This window comes from Rana temporaria, chromosome 1, assembly GCF_905171775.1.
Source record: "Rana temporaria chromosome 1, aRanTem1.1, whole genome shotgun sequence".
Lineage (NCBI taxonomy): Eukaryota > Metazoa > Chordata > Amphibia > Anura > Ranidae > Rana > Rana temporaria.
Window position 1 is genome coordinate 287,559,820 of NC_053489.1, and position 24,464 is coordinate 287,584,283.

The following is a 24,464-nucleotide window of genomic DNA, read 5'->3' on the forward strand; positions in this document are numbered from 1 at the left end:
TGAAGCTGGTAAAAGCAGCTGTAAAAATCCCCTGTGTGCATGGGGACTTAAAGTGTGCATAACTTACCCTCTGTGATGGAAAAGTGAGTATTTATCTTCTTCTTTTGCAGGCTGCTTTGAATTTAACATTCTAGGGTTAAGCCTGGTACACACTAGCATTTTTTTTTGTTCAAACCAGCGGGCTGATCGAAAAAAAACTAAAGAGCTTGGGAGGAGCCGTTGTACTTATTATCCGATGTTAGTACATTGATCTCCCTGATGAGCTATTTTGTTCTGACAGGGGCACACCCCCGCCACAACACACACTGGTCAGCGCTCTCAGCCAAAGGCTGATTGGGTGCCGATCATCAGATCTTTTTAGGTCATGCCCCTTCAACAGAAGCCGGACGTTTGGCTGGCTTGTCAGACCGGCTGACATACACACAGGCTGAGTGTCTTCCAATATTTGGCCTATGTGTACAGCCCTTAAGAGATGGGGTCACTTTAAACAGAAAAGATGCTTCAAGAAGAAAGTGGTTGCTTTGCAGTGCTGCGTTTCAGTCACACCTAAAGCACTTTGAGTATGGAGTTTGTACTTTAATCCGATCTCTATGTAGCTGTCCTCTCACAAAACGTGTTGTTAGGTAATTGGCCTCTTGGCAAATTTAAACTGGTATATTTATGACTCTGGAAGAGACGTCATATTGTGAGTTCCTTCGAGAGACAATGGGGTTGATTTATTAAAGATAAAACAGACTGTTCGCTTTACACGGAAATTTGCCCCAGAGCCTAGTCTTGCATATCTAATTATGTGCAAGAAAAAAACTTTTTTATTTTCCCTGCAGTAAAATGCACTTTTCTTGACATGCAGCTCTCTATCACAGTGACATTCTCAGTAATGTAGCACGTTCTTGCATTGTGGCAACACTGTCTGCTAACAACCCTGACTAATTATTATTTAGCTTATTTAGTGTAGGTGTAATTCTTTCAGATCCAATTTCCTGCTTTCCAGCAAATGCAACACATAGATTGGAGCGGACTCTATTGTTGTTTTTACACAATTTAGTTGAGTTGATTTACTAAAGGCAAATCAGCTGTTCACTTTGCAAGGGAATTTCCCCAGAGCTTATCGATTGAGGTGAATCAGTGCTGACTAACATCCATCATCCAATTATGTACAATCAAACTTACTTTTTTATTTTTGTTTTCCCTGTTTTTGAGTGGATATTCTTTGCAAAAAAAACTTCACATTTACTAAGATCTGTGGCAAATTGTCTTGCAAAGTGCAATTTCCCTTGCAAAGTGGACAGTCTATTTGCCTTTGGTAAATCAGCCCCAGAGTCTCAATGAATCTAAAGACACTGACGCAATGTGTGAAACCTTGATGCTATATGAATACTGGAAATAAATAGGAATAAACTAAGTACTGTAGCTAAGAAAACTCAGTAAACTACGTAGATACATTTATCATTTAAAAGATCGGATATTTTGTTTCTTCTTTGTGCTATTTCAAATTCAAGGAAACCCAACTTAATTTGTTTTAATAGCAGTGAGAAATAATATTATTGTAATAAAACAGACACTTAGTTACCTGAAGTAGTTGGAACGCTGTCCGGTTCTACTTCAGAGCTGGGGACAAGGTCTGGTATTTGAACATCTGTTTCCTGTAAATATTAATAAGGTTACAATGTATTTTTCATTGGAACATGAAGTAATGCCACTGATATTTTGTATTTAACCCCTTCACGCCTAAGGGTAAAACAAACATTTATGCCTAAGCACAATTGTGGGCTTTCATTTGGTGGTAAATGGTAATGGAAATCTTCAGATTTTTTTGTTTTTTTAAAGGAAAAGAAATAGTAAAAAAACAAAACATTTTTTTTTTTTGAATTTAGCTGTCTATTTCTTGTTACTGGCATAATCTTCCACCATAGAACAACCCACAGCAAATTTCCCTGCTCCTGACATTCACAGCGTCACCACATATGTGTATGTTATATGTTGTTAGTACCTGTAGTACAGCCCAGAAACAACAGTGCACGTTTTGCCTTTTTTTTTGTCCTACCTAAAATACACTGACACACTAAAAAACAAAATCCTGCCCAAAATATACTGACCCTGGCCTTAAAACTTTGACCCTAGCACTGACCTAGATCAAATCTTGATCTAGGTATTTTTTTTTCTTTCTTTATTTCTTACACAAACTTTTTTTTCTCTCTGCAAGCAGGGAGAAAGATAGGCCCAGTACACACGACCGAGTTTCTCGGCAGAATTCAGCCAGAAACTCGATCTGAGCTGAATTCTGCCGAGAAATCCGGCCGTGTGTACACTTTCGGCCGAGAAAGCTGACGAGTTCCTCGTCGAGCCAAATAGAGAACATGTTCTCTATTTCCTCGTTGTTCAATGAGGAAAGTTGGCTCGCCGAGATCCTCGGCGGCTTCACACAGAACTCGACGAGCAAAACGATGAGTTTTGCCCGTCAAGTTCCTTGGACGTGTGTACGAGGCCATACAGTGTATCTTTCCTCTCTATTCATAGAGAGAAACACGGGGTCAGGCTTCACAGTGATTGATCACTGTGGTAGCCAGTTAGGTGACCCAGAATCGGGAGTTCCAGGACCCAATCATTAGGAAGGGACCCAGGACTCTCGGTGAGACCCTGTGCGGCGCACACCCAGCACAAAGTCCAGTGAGGACGCATATATGTATTAGATTGGTGTGAAGGAATTAAAGTGGCTGTAATACTTATGTGCCTTTTACACGGTTCTTTTTTTTAAGAACTGCATCCTTTTCTGTTTTGGTGGAGCACAACGGAGGTAGCCTGATGTAACAGGACAGTGGAGTTTGTATACACCCGACTGTCCATAGAGCTCAACAGGGTCTGCCCCTGTCCGCTCTGCATAAATTGAATGGGCACAGATGTGACACCTGTCCCACTCATCTTCAGTCAGCAAGGGATCTGTGAGCAGATCCCCTGCTGATCCAAGTGCACTCCATTCTGTGTGGAAAAGCCCTAAATCTAAGTAAATAAGCTCACTAGCACAATGTAATGTACTAATAACCATTGCAATAAATGTACCTTTCCAAAAGTCTCTATAAAGCCTCGTACACACGACCGAGGAACTCGACGGGCTAAACACATAATTTTCCTTGTCGAGTTCCTTGTTGGGCTGTCGAGAAACTCGACAAGCCAATTTTCTCCATTCCCGTCAAGGAAATAGAGAACATGCTCTCTTTTTGGCTCGTCGAGTTTCTCGACAGTTTTGTCAACGAAAATGTACACACGACCGGTTTCCTCGGCAAAAAAATATCTCCCAGCAAGTTTCTTGCTGGTTTTTGCCGAGAAACTCGGTCGTGTGTACGAGGCCTTAGTCTTTCTTAGCCATCTTAAAACTGCCATCCAAGGGTGTGGCTTATTATCAGAGAGTTGGGAGGTGGAGACGTGACATTAGATGCTCCCCACACAGCTACACACCCTCCAACAAACTGACAAAAACACTACACTGACAAATTAGCAGCAAAGTTAAAAATGTGATTCTTCCTAACTGATCGCAGTGAAGCTCTCCAATATAGCACACTGTCATTTTTCGAGGAACTTCCACAGCCTTTGTGTAGTTTCAGTAGAATATTTTTTGTTTGTTGAAAGCAAGAAAGCACTGTAATTGTAAAGCAGTACAATCGACCAGATGATTTTGTACAGTATAAAAATATTCTATCTGTAGTTTCTAATATCAGAGCTTTTTAAATTTCTAAAAATAACCTAAATAATGATAGAATAGATGAACAAGTACCTCCTGTAAATGACTCTGGCCAACCACAGATTCATAAGATGGAGGTGGTTCCATGGGACAAAACACTTCAACTCCTTTGAATCTGGATCCATAGATATGTGGTAGAGGAATCACCTCGTTACCAGACATTCTGCAGAGAGGACAAGCACAGTTAGTCTATTGGCATGATCCTTTATTTTATTATATAACACATTTGATAATTAATGATGTAACATTACACAGTTTTTATCATTGCCCTCCCACCCACGTTCTCTTATTCTCCTCCTACCCCCCTCCTCTTCTTATGGATATTTTGCATTATTTTTTTTGGGGGGGGGGGGTTAAATATCTTTTTTGTGGAACACATCCCTGCATTTCTTGTATTCTCCCTTAGGCAAGAATGATGTTGCAGTTGGTCAATGACTCCTCGATCACTCATGCCATGCATTCCAGGAGACCTTGGGGCTGTATCACATCATCGGAAGGCTGATTGTTTCTTCTTGGCCAGCCAAAAGTGCATGCATGTCATCAGGAGAGGGGGATGGCTGCATAAACCCAGATGACGGCAGAAGAAGATGGCAACATGGTATTCATTGTGGAGCGGCAGATCCCTGGAGAACACCGCTGGATTGCTGGGTATTTGTATATTTCTTCTGTGCAGAGCCCAGCTATAATATTATATTATTATTATTATTATACAGGATTTATATAGAGCTAACAGTTGATTAGGTTGGTGATGTAGCTGGGGGCGATGTTGTGGATAGCCTTATATATTGTGGTTAGTATTTTGAGGTTTATGCATACAACAGCAGCATTCATAATAGATTGAAAGAGGTATAGCCTGTGTAAGGGCAGGCCATTGAGGAGAGATGGTGGTGTCGTTAGTCAGGAAGGAACGAGTTCTGGAGATGTTGCAGAGGTTAAGGCTGCAATATTTAGCCAGTTATTGGATGTTGCTGCTGAAGGAGAGATCAGAGGAGATCGTGGGGGTGAGTTGAGGAGTGGAGAGATAGATCTGGGTGTCATCGGCATAGAGGTGGTATTGGAAGCATGGGAGGTTATCAACTGGCCCAAGGAGGAGATATAGAGAGAATATAGGAGGGGCCCAAGGAAGACATATAGAGATAATATAGGAGGGGCCCAAGGATGGAGCGTTGGTGTACCCCAGCAGAAAGAGGAGCGGAGAAGATAGTGTTGTATGTGACACTGAAAGTGCACTGAGATAGGTAGGAGGAAAACCAGGATAAAGCAGAATCACGGAGGCCAAGGGAGTGGAGTTTGTTAAGGTGGAGCAAGTGGTCAACTGTGTCAAAGGCAGCAGAGAGGTCCAAGAGTATGAGTATGGAGTACTGCCCATTGGTTTTAGAAGTTAGTAGGTCATTGGAGAGTTTTAGTAGGTAAAGGCATTCGAGGAGCTTGGAGGCAAACGTTAACAGGGAGATGGATCTTAAGTTATTCAAACAGGTGGGGTACAGCGAGGGTTTTTTAAGTATTGGGGTAACCAGTGCATGTTTGAGAGGGGATGGAAAGGTGCCAGAGAAGAGGGAGAGGTTGAAGATGTGGGTTAGAGAGTTTAGGATAGAGCAGGAAGGTGGTCACAGTAATTGTGAGGAACAGGTGGTGGGGTGGGCCATGGAGAGGAGTTTGTCAACTTCCTCGGTAGTAACAGTGCTGAAAGAGAAAAGTATCGGTGCAGTGTTGGACCTGATGTGTTGGTTGGTTGGGGGGGAGAGAGTTGGATGCTGGACATCGCATCACAAATTGTGTCGATTTTGCTTTTTAAATGGTTGACAATCTCCTGGGCGGTAATCAAGTTGTTGGGTGGAGGCAGTGGGGGGTGAAGTAAGAAATTAAAGGTAGAAAAGAGTTAAGGATATCTGGATGAGAGGGTTTTGATGAGAGTGTTAAAGTAGGTTTGTTTAGCAGTGTGGAGACAGGAGTTGTATTTGAAAATAGCAGATTTGTAAAGGGTAAAGTCTTGCAGGGATTTCGATTTACGCTATGCTTGCTGAAGAGCACAGCTGTGTCTCTTGAGACTTCTGGTATCATCTGTTTGCAAGGGTTGTAGCAGACAAGGCTTGGTTCTGTGTGTAGAAAGAAGAGCAAGTGCGTCCAGGGAGTGTGTGTTGTTGTAGATGGAAGTGGTCAGGTCTGGGCAGGACAGGGGTTGAATTTTATCGTAAAGGCCATCAGTAGCAGAATGAAGATGCGAAAGGTTGAGGTGGCAAAGGTTGCTGCGGGTAGCAGTTTTCAGGTTGGCATTATGGGAGGTAGGAGTCAGGGAGAGTGTGAAACAGAGAAGATTGTGATCGGAGAAAGGAAAGGGGGTGTTAGAGAGATTGCAGGGAGTGCAGAAATGGGAGAAATAAGAGGGAGAATCAATAGCGGGGGAAAGGGACAGTGAAGTTGTTCTATACATTTTCTTAAAGCGCACTGAATGCATCTGGCACTGTGCAGGAGTTCAGTCATTCTGGCACACAGGAATGACTGTGTACATGCTAAGGCATACCTCCCAACTTTTGGAGATGGGAATGAGGGACACCTATTAGCAAAAGTATGTAGGCATAGGACACAGCCCTGCCACACCCCTTATAGGAGAATTGCACAAAAACAATATTAGTGTTTGTTTTTGTTTTGTTTTTATCACTACTATTCCTTTATACTGGCTTTTGAAATTTACAAATGCAGCAATTTAGAAATTAGATGAAAGTTTTTCCACTGTGAAACACTTTTTTGAAAGATACATACCACTGTATAGATCAGACAACAATGAGGGACAAAGTAGGAGGAAAGAGGGACTTTGTTCCAAATCAAGGACAGTTGGGAGCTATGTTCTAAGGAAGACTGCGAGCATGCAGATAGGTATAATTTGTTGCTGAAAAGACACTGCATGCCTGCAAAAAACAGCCTGCCTGCTCAAAAATTTTTTTTTAACAAGAGAACTGCTCAATTTTTTTTAAATGGAGACTTTAATTCTGCTTTATTTTATTAAAGACGCAAGATTTGGGGATTTCTTGGATGCCTTTTTGTCAGGCTTTATAAAGGATTGTATAAAGTCTGATGAACAATCCAGGGAATCCTGAAAACTTGCATAATTAATAACTTATAGTGACATTGAGATCAAAGTCAAAATGACATATGTGATACAGTCTGTCACTAGCATTAACAGTCTTTGTTTTTCTGAGTCCCCCCAAAAGATAGCTTTACTACCTGGTGATCCAGCCAGTAGGTCTGTATTTTTCCAACTGCCTTTAAAGGGGTTGTAAAGCTTCGTGTTTTTTCACCTTAATGCATCCTATGCATTAAGGTGAAAAACACCTTGCAGTCAACGGCCCTCCCGAGACCCCGTTTTACCTACCCAAATCTCCTTGAGCGCAATTCCGCGTTGCTTTCACCGAGCTCTAGTCGGCTCATCATTGGATGATTGATAGCAGCGCAGCCATTGGCTCCCGCTGCTGTCAATCAAATCAATGACACAGTGATAGCCAAGTCATACACTTGGCGGCTATGGCCGCTGAGTGTATCATGCGGGAGAGCTTCCCAGAGGGGGTTAGTTCTTGCAGGGAGGAGCCGCGCGAGCCGTGGGACCCCAGAAGAGGACGTTCGGGCCAAAATGAACTGCCCAGTGGAGGTAAGTATGACATGTATCCCTTTAACAGCCTAAGCAGCCTTAACAGCCTAAGCTGTCCAGCAAAAATGTCAGAGGGTTAAGACAAACCATTTATCACTGACAGGTGTGCGTACAATGGTCAGCTTTTATTAATTTGTGTAAAACCTTTTTTCCAAAAGGAAAAAAAAAACAATAATACTGTAACTACTTAAAATATATTATCTGGAGTTCATTTTTCGTCACTTATCCCTCTAAATCTACCAGTCCATTTAACACTACCCTCTCTACCGATTGAAAATGTTGCTGTCCCAGAGTGGGTATGTTGCTCCTCTATAGATAGACGAGTGAATGTAGCCACCCTAAGACAGTAGCTAGGTGTGTTAACTGACTGAGAATAAATGCATACAAGCTTGATAAAAAGGAAACTCATTCAGCCACCACAATGACTGGTAAGCTACAATTTATTAAATCGTTTTTGGGTTTAGTTGTGCTTTAAGTTAGCCAAAAAACGGTGTACATGTTACCAAAATATTAAGACCCCTTTCACACAGGGGCTGCCGTGCGTCAGCAGTAAAGCGCCGCTTGTTTTAGCTGCTCTTTACCGCTGTTCAAGTGGTGCTTTCAACCCCAGCTAGCAGCCGAAGAAGGGGTTAAAAGCGCCCATGTTTTGTGAATCGCTTTTCAGGCTGGACACCCCAAAGATGCTGCTTGTATGACTTTTCCTAACGTCCCGTAAAGCGCACCGCCCCAGTGTGAAAAGTTACACTGAAATAAATGGGAGGCTTTCAGGTGATTTACAGGCAATATTTCTAGTGCTAAAATGCCTGAAAACCGCCTTAGTGTGAAAGGCGTCTTAGTACTAAAGTACTATATTCTTCCAAAGATGGACCTTTACTTTCTCAGTCAACATTACCTATTTTTAATCCTCATGCTGCTAGCATTAGTAAATAGATAGAAAGATATATTGTATTTACTGTACTTGCTTTAAACATTTTTTTTTCCTTTACATAATTGTTCAGTTGCTTTCTGGTTTCTGGCCTAGGCCAAAATGATGCATACATCCCAGAATCCTTTATGGGAATTTTTTTTCCTTTCATCTGGAGGAGGGTTGGAGGGGTTTTCTCAGCTAAAGACACCTCCTTCCTGCATGAATGAGCTAAGGGCAGATGGATTTGAGGAAGTAATTGCTACATAAATCACTTGCTCTTACTAAAAATGGCTGCAGCTAGGGGTGCCAGGGGGTGCTTTTCAAAGTGATTTCTCAACAGAATAAAGCATGGAGATTCTATAGATCCTACCCTTTCAACAAACAAAGGCCAATGGGGTCATTGTTTCCAAAATTTCAAGACTGTAATGTGTTTGTGAAAAAACGCAAAATTGGTCAAGCCATGCAAAACCCAAAATGGGGCAAAAAGCCCAATAATGAAAGGGCTGAAAGCTATACAGGTTCCTCTTATGTACTATGAGTGCCGGTTCACACTTCTGAAATGTCAGACATTGCATGTGATTCGCACCGCACAGCAAATTCAGCCATACAGATTGTATGGCTGAATTTGCATCGCCTTCGGACCAGAATCGTGCAGGACCCTTTTTTGTCCACCCCCAGAATAGGATTGCATGGATTGCATGGGTATTTTTTCCTCAGTTTAGGCTGATAAGTATTCTTCTACATATTTTTCGTTAAAAAAATCGCAATAAGCGTTTATTGATTGGTTTGCGCAAAAGTTATAGCGTTTACAAAATAGGGGGTATTTTTATGGCATTTTTATTAATATCTTTTTTTTACTAGTAATGGCGGCGATCAGCGATTTTTTTTTTCGGTACTGCGACATTATGGCGAACACTTCGGACACTTTTGACACATTTTTGGGACCATTGGCATTTTTAATTCAATCTTATTTTATTAAGGAAAAGAGAAGCAGAAAGACAGATATCTTCTCCAACATTACATACAGCAAAATGAAATACACCAACAGTAGGCAATGTGTACAACAGAATATAGACATGTCGATGTTACATAGAAATGAGAGTATAAGCAGGAATACAAGGACCCCCATGAGGTTGTTAGTGCTAGCAATCCCCGTAAAACTAAAAATGGAAGGAAGGTCTAGCTATGGTAGCTATCAACCACACTACAGGTAAGGGAGTAGTGCTACCCCGCATACGGTGCAGCATATGGGAGAGCATACAAATCTGTACGGAAAAAAGAGATAAAAAATAAATAAAATAAAAACAACACATGGGGTCAGGTAGCGAATCAGCAACATTCGGCAGATCAAAGCCATAAAATGTGGACTAAACAAAAACCCGAGGATGTATGTAGATAACAAGAAAAGAAAAAGAAGCAGGGGGAAACAGAGGGGGGAGAGAAATTGGGGCAAGCGTTGGGGCAAGAAGCACTCCATCATGGAACCAGAGCGACGTCATCTAAGCTACTTTCAGCCCAGGAAATGAACTCAGAGGAGTATCTGAACATAGACCATGAACTCCAGGTGAGAGAAAATTGTTCACTTTTATCACACTCCTCCGCCAACAGACGTTCAAGGTCCCTTATGCGGTCCACCTCAACAGCCCAGTCTCCTAGGGAAGGCATAGCTGCCGATCTCCAATGACGTGGGATCACCACCCTGGCCGCCGCCAGAAAGTGTCGCAACACATCATTTTTAATGGACTTGAACGAGCCCGGGAGTATAGATAAGAGAGCCACCTCAGGGGAAGGGTGGATAGAAGTCGCCATCAGTTTGCAGTATAGCTTGAAAATCCGCTGCCAAAATCCTTGAACAGGAGGACATTCCCACCAGATGTGGAGCATGGTACCCCGGGATCTCAGACATCGCCAGCAGGTATCTGACACCGTAGGGTTGAAGTGTTTAATAGTTGTTGGGCATCTGTACCATCTTGTTAGCAGCTTGAACCCCTTCTCCTGGGTCTTAGTGGCCAAGGATAGTTTGTGTGTCAGGGTAAAACACTTCTGCCAGTCAATAGGGGAGACAGGGTGACGCAGGTCTGCTTCCCAGGCCACCGTAAACGGCGGGGGATCAGGGGAGAAGATAGTAAGCAGCAGGGAGTAGAGTTGAGATACCACATGTGTTGGAGGTTCTGCCTGAAGAAGCAGCACCTCAAATCCCGTCGGTTCAGCGAGGATGTCTGGAATGGATGGAAAAGTTCGGATGTAGGAAGTGGTCTGTTGCCTGTGAAGCCACTGCATGGGGTGTCGGGAGGTCGGATTGGCAGGGGTATCCGCCCTTAGAGTGGGGTCTGCTCGAAGGACCTAGGCAAGTCTCCTATGGTCCTCCTTTCGCCACGGTCCGCATCTAGTTACAGAAAGAGCTGGTGGAAAGGCCGGGGTCCCAAAGAAGGGAGTCAAAGGCCCCATGCAATTCGACAGGCCCCCTCTGGACCGGAGGCGATCCCAGATCTGGATCGTCTGGAAGGTAAGGTCGCCGAGAGGGCCCGAACACCCCCGAACCGTGGGCAAGATCCATGGGAGAGCGGGGAGTTCAATTTGGTTCATGTGGCTTTCCAGCTGAACCCAGAGCTTGGTCGAAGAGTGATGGAACCAATCCAGTATACGAGTGAGTACCGCTGCCTTATGATATAAGGAGGCGTCCGGAACTCCGGCTCCCCCTCTAGCCTTTGGAAGAGATAGTGTTTCGTATCGTATTCTGGGACGGGCAGCATTCCAAATAAATTTGGAGAACATCTGGCGTAGTTTTTTGAAGTACGAATTGGGTATACGAATAGGAATAGTTTGAAACAAATACAGGAACCTCGGGAGAACATCCATTTTAAGAGCATTCACTCTACCTAACCATGAGAGCCGCTTAGACGCATAGGTGGTCAAATCAGATTGGGTCCTAATAAGCAGGGGAGTAAAGTTCAGGGCGAAGAGTTGGGATGTATCCGCCGGAATCTGAACTCCAACATACCTGATGGAAGTAGAGCCGGTTTTGAAGGGGAAATTGGTCGATAGTCTACGTAGATCTGACTTAGGTAAAGATACATTAAGGATTTCTGATTTATCGTAATTCACTTTGAAGTTGCTAACTACTCCAAATTTACGAAACTCCTGCAATATTGAGGGCAAGGAAGTATGTGGGTGTGTCACGAACAGGAGCAGATCATCTGCAAAGAGGGCGAGTTTGGTATGGGTGGGCCCGACTGTTATACCTTGGATCGAGGGATTGTTACGTAGAGCAATGGCCAGATGTTCCATTGTGAGAATATAGAGGAGGGGGGACAGTGGGCACCCTTGTCGCGTCCCATTAGATATAGAGAAGGCTGGAGATAGCGAACCATTCAGTCTAACCCTCGCAGATGGAGAAGAGTACAGGGACATTATTCTCGCCATCATGTTGGGTCCTAGGCCAATTTGTTGCAGGGATAGGTGAAGAAACTGCCAGTCTACTCGGTCAAATGCCTTTTCCGCATCGACTGTTAAGAGGCATAGCGGGATATCCTGGAATCGGGCATGCTCAGTTAGAAGAAGGGTCTTCAGGGTATTATCCCTAGCTTCACGACCACTCACAAAACCTACCTGATCTAAGTGTATTATCCCTGGCAACAATGGTTTTAATCTATTTGCCAGTATTTTAGCAAAGACTTTCAGATCAACACCAATCAAAGATATCGGCCTGTAATTAGCGCAAAGAGTGGGGTCCTTACCCGGCTTTGGGATAAGGGATATGTGGGCCTCAAGTGCTTGTGGAGGGAATATTGAGCCCCCTGTCAAAGAGTTAAACACCTTAGTGAGAAAGGGTGTGAGAAGGGCAGTGAATAGTTTATAAAACTTGGGCGTGAAGCCATCTGGGCCCGGACTCTTTCCACTCGGCGTACCCGCTATGGCTTTGGCAACTTCATCCTCTGTGATAGGGGTCTCTAGAGCAGCAATGGTGTCAGCATCTAACGTGGGGAGCGCGGTTTCTGAGACATAGGACAATTGGTCTTCTACCCTGGTACAAGGGGAACCCGTCGATCGAGTCGCAGGAATGTTATACAGGGATTGGTAGAAGTTCCTGAATTCCACAGCCATCTCAGTCGGTGAGGAAATCAGCTCTCCTTGCGCCCCCCGGATATGGGGCACAAAAGCGGAAGACACTTTTGGGTGTAGAGAGCGAGCTAATGATCGACCACATTTATCTTGAAACTTATATTGATGGAAAGCGAGCTTATCCGCGTACGAGCGTGCGGAGGTCTCATAAAGTTCTCTGAGTTGTGATCGCGCCCTAGAAATATCCGACAGTGTTGACACTGTCGGGGATCGTTTGTGCTCAACCTCCAATTTTCTTAGCGTTCGAATTGCTGTCTCTATGCCAGCCGAGCGCTCCTTTTTCAGACGCGCACCCACTTGGATAAAGGTTCCACGTAGAACTGCCTTGAGGGCCTCCCATTGAAAGGGCATCGCAGTCGTATCTGAAGCGTGGTCGACAAAAAAATTGGAGATTGCTTCAGAAACCTTTTGTGTACATTCCGAATTCGTAAGCAATGAATCATTCAAGCGCCACGTTCACTCCCTAATTGGGGTGGAGGGGAGCGAAAACGTTAGGTGGATAGGAGAGTGGTCAGACCAGACCATCGGGTCTATGCGGCATTCAGGAGACCAGTCTAGGCAGCTATGGTCACTCAGTAAGTAGTCTATGCGACTATAAGTGTGATGTACATGAGAAAAGTGGGTATAGTCACGGGACGTGGGGTATAGTACCCTCCACACGTCTACAAGACGTAGCTCGTAGAATGCACGCTTCAGCGCTCTGAGTTTAGGGAATGAGACACATGATCGTGAGGTGGAGGAATCCAAAAGCGGCTCTAGAGGGGTGTTAAAATCACCTCCCAAGATGAGCTTACCCTCCATGAACCCCGACAGAATCTTCAAGTATTTCAGCGCAGAGGGTACTTGATTGACATTGGGAAGATAGATGTTGGCTACCGTGAATTTGGTACCCCATAGCAAGAATTTCACAAAAATATACCTTCCATGAGGGTCAGAGAGCTGATCAAGGACTTCTATAGGGAGTGTTTTATGAAAGGCAACAGACACTCCCCTGGCTTTTTGGGCTGGGTTAGTGCTATGGAACCACCTATTGAAATATCTGTTGGAGCAGGAAGGAGTGGAGGCGGAGTGAAAATGCGTCTCTTGGAGAAGAAGCACATTGACTTGGCGTTTGTGCATGTGATAAAGGATTTGGCCCCTTTTGGAGGCAACATTAAGGCCATTAACATTATAGGAACAGAATTGTAGCCTAGGGTGAGAAATCACTGTTTGGGCCATGATGGAGTGGCAAAAAAGGAAGGGGAGGGGGAAGGGAAAAGGAAGGCCGGAGCAGGGGGATAGGGGTCAGAAAACAGTAGGAAAGGAAGAAACGGAGAAGAGACAAGTGGGGAGGAGATTGATCAAAAAGAGCACCTTGTGAAGGCGGCTCAAAAAGAAAAACTACTGGTGTCCGTGAAAACGAAGCACCTCGTGAAATATCACGTGTTAGGCACGAACTGTGCCAGACCTATTTGGGAAGAGAGAATAAGGTCAGAACAGCTGAGTTGTGATCCCGACAACTCAGCAGGCATACATAACGTAAGTGTAAAACACCCAATAACCATAACCTCTAATGCATAACTTCTTAGTCATTAAAGAATATAATATACAACTAATATCACTGGTACTTTAGGCAGCCTAAACAATGTATAAGAACATGTAAATGAACGACATTGAAAAAATTAACTGCGAACATGCGGTCAAGGCACAAATATTCCCATTCGGTCCCGCGGGGACCAGACAGACCAATCATTACTTTACGGCAGCAGTATCCCTGTTCATTGTCTCAGCCTGGCTCAAACAACAGCGTAAACGTACAACGGGTGTCATTGATAAGGCACATTATACCCGGGCTACAGGGGATCGGCACCGAGGGAAGGGAAGCCCCGGGAGCCCCAGGGCAAGTCAGAGGACCGCGTCCAGGTACCCCCAAGTCAACCCGTAGGCCCAAGGCCCCGAGAAGACACAGTAACAAAGTGAGCAGCCCTCGGAAGAGCAACCAATGGCCCCGCCCGGACCCAGACCGCACCCCCTCTAGAAAATAAAATTTAAAATTTTATAGGTATCAAGAGACAAATCAATAGGAGGCAGTGTATCGATACCCAAAAAGCAGCTGTGATATCACCGCATTCAGGGCAATGCGGAAATACGATGAGGGCCAGGGCGGACTAGATCCGAACGGGACCATTACAAACCAATAGGCAATACTAACACCACTATCTGCCCCCCCACAGCCCCAGCAAGCACAGCTGTACCCATCGGGGCGCCAACAGAGGCCTCGAGCCAAGTAAGACAGTCAAGACAATAGTGGCATTCAAAGGACGTGGTGAGTAGGAGTTCATGGGAGGAGACCACAAGGAGAAAAATAAAACAAAACAAATAAAACATATTCAAGGCAAACCTGGTTGAGGTCCCGGATAAGAGTTGTACCCTCCTGGTGAAGAAAAAAGATACAAAAAAAAAAACAGAGAGGGGAGGGGGGAGAAAACCAGTGCAGATCTCATGCGGGAGAGCTCGGATCAGTCCTCAGGTGATGTGGCTCGCCGCTCCCTGGTACCAGAAGGCGCCGACCTAGATTGCAGGTACCTTCGTCGCTGTAGAGGAGGGCCCGGTAGCCGCTGACGGTCATCCGGAGGGTCCAACCAGTTTGTGACGGCGACAGGGTCTTGGTCCAGGAAGAGGAAGAAGGCGGGAAGCTGATCTGGATCTGACAGGACAAATTTGTGGTTATCATCCCGGGTCACTTTGATACTGAAGGGGTGGCCCCAAGTGTACGATGCTCCGACTTGGCGGATCACTTCCAGCAGTGGGCGAACCACACGTCGCATGTACATCGTGTTGCGAGAGAGATCCGGGTATAGGTGGATGGAGGAACCATGGAAGTCCAACGGGGCTGAGCGCCAGGCCTTGTGTAAGATCTCCTCCTTTAGGGTATAGTAGTGCACCCGGCAGAGGACGTCCCGAGGGCGGTCCCCGCGATCGCCCCCCACTCTATGTACTCTGTCCAACTCGATAGGGGATGTAACTTCCCTGCCCAGGACCTGATTGAGGATAGCAATGATAGTGGGCTTGAGATCAGCACCCGAGGTCGCCTCCGGGACACCCTGCAACCGGATGTTGTTCCTGCGGTTGCGGTTTTCACTATCCTCTATCCGGAGCTGATGTTGTCGCAAGCGGGAAAGGTGAGCTGTGGATGCGTTTTCAAGCGCCGTTATGCGGGCCGAGTGGTTTTCCTGGGTGGTGGCCATTGTAGAAACTGCGACCTCCGATGCCGAGACCCGTTGTTTGAGGGCAGTCAGTTCAACTTGGAGAGAAGTTTCCAACTTAGAGGCCCAGGAATCAAAATCAGCCCGGAAGGCAGAGAGCAGAGCAGAGGTCGTGGGACCTGGAGCACCCCCCGAGGCTGGGAAAGGCATCTCCCCTGGGATTGTGCTGACGCTTGCAGTAGGGGGCAGTGCGAGGCCGGACAGCGGATCTAGAGGGTCCATCAGGGGATTTGGGTGTGAACCCGATTCGTCTCCACCGGATAGGGAAGCCGCTGCAGGCGGAGGGGGAGGTTTAGTTTTGCCTGGAGTTTTGCCCGTCGGGAGCTTGTCCTTCCCCGTACGGGAGTCTTGTGAAGTTGTGCGCAGCAGGTACCGTTGGATAGTGCCTTGTTGCAGATCAGTATGGTCAGTAGAGGAGGAGCTGGAAGCCGCCATCAGTAGATCGGGTGCGCATTAACAGGAGCACAGCCTGCGCTTGTCGGGAGAGCACAAAGCTCAGCAGTACATGTTGTCAGCCGGCCATCCTCAGCCACGCGCCTCCATAAGTGTCATGTTAAAGCGGCTAATGCAATCCGCGCAGCAGGTGGAGATGACGACTCGCTGCAAGGCTACACAGGTGGAGCGAGATGATCACCACCTCCCAGGCCTGGAGCTGTTTTATCACTGTCCTGTCACTGTAACCCCCAGTGTAGCACTCAGTCTAGGCAAAAGTGCAGGCAGGGCTAACGGCCAGGGGGGGGGGTGCACTGAGGCCAGAGAAGGATGCCAGATGGTCGTCGTACCCTGTGTTGGAGCCGCCTGTCAGGCGGTCTTGGGGGCAGAGAATGCTGCGGTGATGTGGTCGGGTGGCGTGTCGAGTACCCGGGAGTCCTGAGGGGTGTGCGGAGGACGAGGAAGGAAGATGGCCACCGTCCTCCAGGAGTAGGCCGAAGCCGCGGTCTTTCCTGGGCGACGACCGCCGGGTGGGCAAACTTCACCCCGCCGGGGCTAGGATAACCCCCCCAGATATGAGGGCAGGACCCCAGACGGACAGCCACCCCAGGGATCAGTCAGGGGGAAGGAGAAGCTGCTCACCTTGTCCCCAGAGGTAAGTGACTGAGTCCGTAGGCCGCGGGATGCCGGGACCCAGCAGCAGGGGGTCCCCTGATATTGTCCGGCCAGAGGATCGTCCCGATGACCCCAGCGGAGGAACGGCAGATCCAGCGGAGGAACGGCTTCAGCACGGATCGTGATGCAGGGCGTAGGGAAGGCCCGATGAACAGTAGGCCCCAAGATGGCGGACGGCCGCAGAGGCGTGGAGGCAGTTAAAGCCTAGGAGCGGGATCAGCCACTCAAAGTCCGCGACAACCCCCCGATCCGAAGCAGGGGGGATCAGGGGTCTAAATCCACAGGCCGGGGCTCCATCAGGGGGAGGAATAGTGGTGGATGGTGGCGGATTCACGATAGGGGTGCGGAGCTCAGCACTAGCACGTCTTCCCAGCTTCACGTCCGGACACGCCCCCCCACGTTATATCACCATTGGCATTTTTATAGCGATCAGTGCTATAAAAATGCATTGGATTACTATAAAAATGCCACTGGCAGTGAAGGGATTAACACTAAGGGGCGGGGAAGGGGTTAAGTATGTTCCCTGGGTGTGTTCTTACTGTGGGGGGGTGGCCTCACTAGGGGAAATTTACTGATCTTCTGTTCATACGTTGTATGAACAGAGGTTCAGCATTTCCCCCCCTGACAGGATCGGGAGTAGTGTGTTTACACACACAGCTCCCGGTCCTCGCTCTGTAACGAGCAATCGCGGGTGCCTGGCGGCGATCGTGCCTGCCGGGCACGGGACTCGGGCCCGGCGTCCATCGGCGGCCTTGTCCCATGTCTGTCTGCGGCCCATCCAGCCTTGTGGGTGTCCATCTGCGGCTTTGGAGGTGTCCATCTGCTGTCTTGCCGGATTTCCTGTGTCCTGAGGGCGGAGCCAAGCATGGCCGAGCCTAGCCGAGTGCGCAGTACACTCGGCTCGGTCTATGTCGGCTTCTCTCGCGGTCCTGTGGGCGGAGCCGAGCGTGGCCGAGCCTAGCCCAGTGCGCAGTACACTCGGCTCGGCTATTGTCAGTGGCGCTCAGAGACAGCGGGGATCGGCGTATAACGCGCACCCACGATTTTCCTGATTTTAAGGAGAAAAAAGTGCGCGTTATACACCGATAAATACGGTATATAACTCTAGCTACGAGGAAGCATACTGCTTACATCAGGGCTGAGGGCTCATTAGAGGAGTACTCAGGTAGGGTGCTCTTTCAGGAAGCTATGTACAGCACCCTGCCGGCCCCTAGCCATGATTTTCCTGCACTGCATAGAAAAGCACAAATGCCCAGTGATAATGGAGCTGGTTCCAAAATAATGTATGTAATGAAAACGTATAGATTTTATTTAGAAATGCAATGAAGGGGAGAAGGGAGGACCCGGGGAAGGCAAAATGAATACAGATTAAACTTCAACTTTAAAAATGATGATGCTGCATCCAGGAAAATGTCACATTCATTCAGTAAAAACATTGTCATCTGTGATAGACAGGCAAATGTTTTTATTGCTAATCATCTTTCAAATATCTTCTTTGGTGTCACTTTTATTGCTAAAAAGGACTCTGCCAACGAGTATCCAGAAAGCAGGAGAAAATGTATTCTTTGCCAGTAAAAGCAATTACAAATAATTAAATGTTCAGGCTACACAAACATCTGCTCTGATCTTAACAGCAAGGAAAATTGAACTTTCACTACAGCAATCCTCTTATGATGATGTTCCAGACAAATGAGTCTGTTCTCTAAACTCTTTTCATCACTAGCAGTGAAAACTCCACCGTGCAGATTTCCTAAGCCAAGAAAAGCCAGCACAATTTCACAGAAAGGAATTTAAAAAGCTGGACGTATTGTTGAAAACGAATGATGAGTGTTCAATAGCTTTGAATAATGCAAACATGCTGTAGCAAAACTATTCTGGTATATAACCCTTTCATGAGCAGCAGTCAAGGATGCCTACATGCCCAAGCCAAATTTTACAGCATCAGCATGTGTTTCTGTCGATTTAGGAATACCTATATAACTAATTTGCACACATACATTTTTATGTATATTTTTAAGACATAAAGGTTTTTATTACGTACAGTGTTGTTATGGGCCCCCTGAACACCCCCCTCCCCCATCCGACCCCCAGGCTTCCAATTTTGTGAGGGTGTTCATGGCTATCCTCCCTGAACTCTGCCTCCCATATGCCCCCTGGGACATGCATCCAGCGCAATCATGGCGGCCCTTTACCATGTGATCAGCTGAACACATGTAAACAGACTTGCTGGGTTTCGACAGCCCTTTCCTCCCATGCTGTGTCGGTGTACGGAAAGGAGAGGCGTTAACTGCCATGAATGTCAGTAAATTGTTTACACTGATAATAAGTGCTGCCTATCAGTGCTCATCAATGCCCCCTATTTGTGTCCATTAATTCTGCCTATCAGTTCCACCAATCTATGCTGCCTATCAGTGTCACCTATCATTGCCCATCAATGTTATCAGTGCCACCTATCAGTGCTCATCAATACTGCCTATCAGTGCCCATCAATTCTGCCTATCCATGCCACCTATCAGTGCCCATCAATGCTACCTACCAGTGCTCAGTGCCGCCTATCAGTGTCCATCAGTGCCACCTATTGGTACTGCTTATCAGTGCTTAATGCCCATCAGTGCCGCCTATCAGTGCCCATCAATTCTGGCTATCAGTGCCGCCTATCGGTGCTCATCAATGATACCTATTAGCACCACCTATTAGAGCTTATCAATGCCCATCAGTGCCACGCCGTCTATCCATGCCACAGATCATTGCTCATCAATGCCACCTATCAGTGCTGCTTATCAGTGCCCATCAACACCTCCTATCAGCGCTCATCAATGCCGCTTGCCTCGTCATCACAGCTCTAACCTGCCACCTGAACCCAAACACATAAAAATTACACAGGTTCTGTGGCTGATTAAGGTGGTAATTAAACTCACTCGGTGGCTTATCGCAATAAATGGGAATAATGTTTATTTAAAAAAAAAAATTTTTGGGATGTTATTTTAACTGCCATTATGTAAAGATCAAATGATACTTTTTTGACCTGCACATAAAAAATAATGTAAATTTGTTGTAACAAACCAACGTTTGCAAGCTTTACTTCCATAGGATCTGTAGCAATGGCACCTGAGACACAAACTGGGTCCGAAGACAGCCAAATGTTACCTAGACCTAATACTAGGGGTCACTTATTTTATTCTGTAACATTACCTGTATAAACCCATTTACCTTGGTGTCATTCTCGGAGTGTACGAATAGAATGTCGAAAAATATGAAGGTGGGGGTGCAGGTGGAACAAAATCATCAGGGTCTGGCACCTGATCTTCTACTTCCTCTGCAGACACCTGGGATTCATCCTAAGAAGAGGAATAAGCGGTTAACCCTAGAAGAGTAAAATCAAAGACTTAACAAAGACAAAATTCTTGATTTGAATTTTGATCCATCTATTGGCAAGCTGGTTGAACTGAAGTCGATCCCTCGAGTTAAACCGAGTTAGAATTCTTTTTAAATAATAGCTTGTATTGTGAAACACTTGTTAACCGTGCTACTCGCAATCTGAGGTATTACTTTATATAGTAATACCTCAGATTGCCAGTAACACGGGGCTAGATTCAGGTACAATTGCGCTTTTTTTACGGAGGCGCAGGGCAACGTTTTTGCCCTGCGCCCCTGCAAATTTACTGCGCTGCCCTTGATTCATGCTAATAGCAGGGGCAGCCTTACGCGAAAAACGCCGTACGGAAACAACGTAAACTGCGTACGCAGGGCTCGCGTAACGTTGTGAATCGGCGTTAGTATGCAATTTGCATACTATACGCTGAGCACAACGGGAACGCCACCTAGCGGCCATCGCAAGAATGCAGCCTAAGATATGCGGGCATAAGAGCCTTATGCCGAGCATATCTTAGGCTGCAGTCGGCGTAACGAGGTTCCTGAATCAGGAGCATTCGTTGCGCCGGGGCAAGTAAGCAATTGCGCTGTGTAACTATGGTTACACAGGCGCAATTGCTTCTTGAATCCAGGCCACTGTATATATACACACACAGACACACACAGTATCTCACAAAAGTGAGTACACCCCTTACATTTTTGTAAATATTTTATTATGTCCCCTCAACACACAGTCATTAATGTCTAAACTAAAAGTAAGTACACCCCCTAAGTGAAAATGTCCAAATTGGGCCCAAAGTCTCAATATTTTGTGTGGCCACCATTATTTTCCAGCACTGCCTTAACCCCATTTGGGCGTGGAGTTCACCAGAGCTTCACAGGTTGCCACTGGAGTCCTCTTCCACTCCTCTATGACGACATCACAGAGCTGGTGGATGTTAGAGATCTTGTGCACTTCCACCATTCATTTGAGGATGCCCCACAGATGTTCAATAGGATTTAGGTCTGGAGACATGCTTGCCCAGTCCATCACTTTTACATTCAGCTTCTTTAGCAAGGCAGTGGTCATCTTGGAGGTGTATCTGGGGTCGTTATATTGAAATACTGCCCTGCGACCCAGTCTCTAAGGGGAAAGGATCATGCTCGGCTTCAGTATGTCACAGTACTTGTTGGCATTCATGGTTCCCTCAATGAACTGTAACTCCCCAGTGCTGGCAGCACTCATGCAGCCCCAGACCATGACACTCCCACCACCATGCTTGACTAAAGGCAAGACACACTTGTCTTTGTACTCCTCACCTGGTTGCCACCACACACGTTTGACACCATCTGAACCAAATAAGTTTATCTTGGTCTCATCAGACCACAGATTCCAGTAATGTCCTTAGTCTGTTTGTCTTCAGCAAACTGTTTGCAGGCTTTCTTGTGCATCATCTTTAGAAGAGTCTTCCTTCTGGGATGACAGCTTTGCAGACCAATTTGATTCAGCGTCCAGCGTATGGTCTGAGCACTGGCTAGGGGTGTACTCACTTTTGTTGCCAGCGGTTTAGACATTAATGGCTGTGTGTTGAGTTATTTTGAAGGGACCGCAAATGTACACTGTTATACAAGCTGTACACTCACTACTTTACATTGCAGCAGTGTTATTTCTTCAGTGTTGTCACATCAACAGATATAATAAAAAATTTAGTAAAATGTGAGAGGTGTATGTTATATGATTTATCATTGGCTGCATTATTGCTATTTAGTTCCCATCAGGTACTTATCTAGGACGATGGAGGTGGAGCCTGTATTGTTTACATGCTGTCATGTTTTTTTCTCAACGGCTCTATTCTGTTTCCCATTAGGTCCGTATCAAGGACGAGGTTAGCAGGGATGGCATTTATTTTTTACCTGTTATTGCCTATTCAGAGATATGTGAACCGGCTCCATAAAGAGTCGGGTCACAATCTCCTTCTATGCGAATTGGATGCTGAGAAAAACCACATCCAATTCGCAATAGTGTGAACCCAGCCTTAAAGTATATGTTGAGCTCATTTACACCTTCACACATGTGTTGGGGAAGGTGTGAATGAATTAATATAGTTTATTTATTATAGGTACCTATGTGGCATCAATTTACACAGCACTTTACTGTACATTTATATTATACATTCACATCAATCCCTGTCCTCAAGGAGCCTACAATCTAAGGTCTCTAACTCACATTCATACATACCCTTACTGGGCCAATTTATTCAGGAGCCAATTAACCTACCAGCTTGCCTTTGGAGAGTGAGAGGAAACCCACATAGGCACAAGGAGAACATGCAAACTCCATGCAGGTGGTGCTGTGGTTGGGATTCAAACTGACAACCCTAGTGCTGCTAGGTGGAAGTGCTAACCACTTAGCTTACCTTTGAAACACACTAAACTGTAGTACATAGATGTGAACCAGATTTTTGCTTGAAATGCATTTGCATGCTGTAAAAGTCATGTGTTTTTAATGCAGGAAAACATACAGCTGTCACTAGGCCTTAAGAGACTAAGCAACACATTCATCACAGAGGCTTACCTGGATTTGCTCCCCTTCCTTTAACCCTGGGTTCATACTAATGCAATGCTAGCCTAGAACCATTGCGATTCCTGCGCCGATTCCCGCATCGCTCCTCTCCCGCAGGCAGTTCACACTGCCTTGTGCGAACCTCTGCGGGTGTCATTAACAAAGTTAATGACACCCCCAGTTTAGTTCACAGATCGCAGTGCAAATTGTGAAATTGCACAGGAATCGGATCGCATAGGTGAGAACACCTATGTGATTTGATTCTAGTGCAGAGAAAAACAAGTCCCTGCACTATTTTCCGTGCAAATCCAATGCGAGTTCAGTACAGATGTATGGCTAAACTCACATTGCTCAGAGATCGCAAGTGATCGACACCTGCAGTGCGGGTGTAAATCACATGCGATTTCTGAGATCGCACTAATGTGAACCCAGGCTTAAGGATTAATTGCCATGTGTGGTATTTAAAGGAGCAGATACAGTATATACACACTGTAGTTATCAATTCAAAATCATCTGAATTTTGCTGAGATACTGTAAGGGATTTATTTCCTTCCACTCCCTTTCAGTTGGCCGTATAAGAAATGTATGAAATATATGTTAGTAAACGTTTCACTCACTTACTGTGCAGGGTCTTCTAGTGGTGAGTAGCTGTAGGTATCGCAGGGCAGCTGCTACTAGGCACACAGTGGTTGTCAGTGCATTCAGGGCACATAGTGCAAAAAACACTTTCTAGAGGCAGAATAAGAGAATAATATTTAGCTACAATTAGCAATGACTTACAGCCGAATGTGTATGCCTATCCTAAAATGTCACTAGCAGTGCATTGACTCCAGGTCTGACTATAGGGCCAGTTCAAACCACTGCATTGTAACATGCACTATAATGCCAATTTATAGCCCAAACCAACAGTGAAAATAGTTCCCATTATGATGTCTAAAGCTCTTCACAATCACATTAGTGCAATGCTTTGCAGTACCCCGTGCAGATTTCTATTTAAAAAACCTGCTTGCCCCATCTTTCGGGCAGTTCTTAAATGCATGTTACGTTTGAGTCAATAATACAGCTTTGAAAAAACATTAAAAACTCAATGCAAATTTCAATTAGTCCGTTTTCAGTCATGTTCACCATTTTACATGTTTACAAGGGAGTAAATTGAACAAAAAACAAAAAAGAGTAAATAATAATGTAACATGCTGGTAACGTGTATCTTGGGGTGTGTTAGATTTCACCACTCAACATAGAAAACCTTTAAAATAACACATATATGTTTTCCAAAGCACTCGTATAAACAGGTCCCAGATCCACTTTTGGCCCTCCTTGAGAGTCCTCTTTGTTGCTCCTACTGCATCCTTTTAAAATCTAGACAGGGAAATTCTTATTTAGCTAACTACAAATATTAAAGTGGAACTCATAACAATTTGATAACAATAAATGTTCTTTAACAAAAAAACATATATTCCACATTAATAATTATGCTGCCAAAATTAGTGTGTGCTGTAATTTGCTTCCAGCATTGCTCCTGTTTCTTCTTGCTGGAGGCCGCCATTTTGTTAAAAACCACAACTTTCCCCCTGTCCTTGGTGTCAAAAACCATGTCACTTTCATCAACTACAATATGTATATTTCCAGTGTTGATTGTATGCCTTGGCACAGACAGAGAGGAAGGCTGACAGAAGCTTTAGGCGAAGTTTACACTGGCATTAAAAGCAGGTGTTTGAGGGGCTTTAAAAACGGCCCTTAAATGCCTTTGATACAATGGATACAATGATACAATGGACAGCATACAGTGC

The 24,464-nt window shown here is 45.5% G+C and overlaps 1 protein-coding gene across 3 annotated transcripts in view; it reads right to left on the bottom strand.

Moving 5' to 3' along the window:
• The window catches only part of FAM189A2 (family with sequence similarity 189 member A2), a 140,418-nt gene that overhangs the window by 36,572 nt on the left and 79,382 nt on the right, over positions 1-24,464 (bottom strand). For all 3 annotated transcript variants that reach the window (XM_040356832.1, XM_040356823.1, XM_040356815.1), the window contains exons 5-8: positions 23,296-23,403; positions 19,971-20,098; positions 3,770-3,899; positions 1,571-1,643 (exon numbers count right to left, since the gene is read on the bottom strand). In XM_040356832.1, the coding sequence (XP_040212766.1) occupies positions 1,571-1,643; positions 3,770-3,899; positions 19,971-20,098; positions 23,296-23,403 (439 nt within the window). The remainder of the gene's footprint in view (positions 1-1,570; positions 1,644-3,769; positions 3,900-19,970; positions 20,099-23,295; positions 23,404-24,464) is intronic.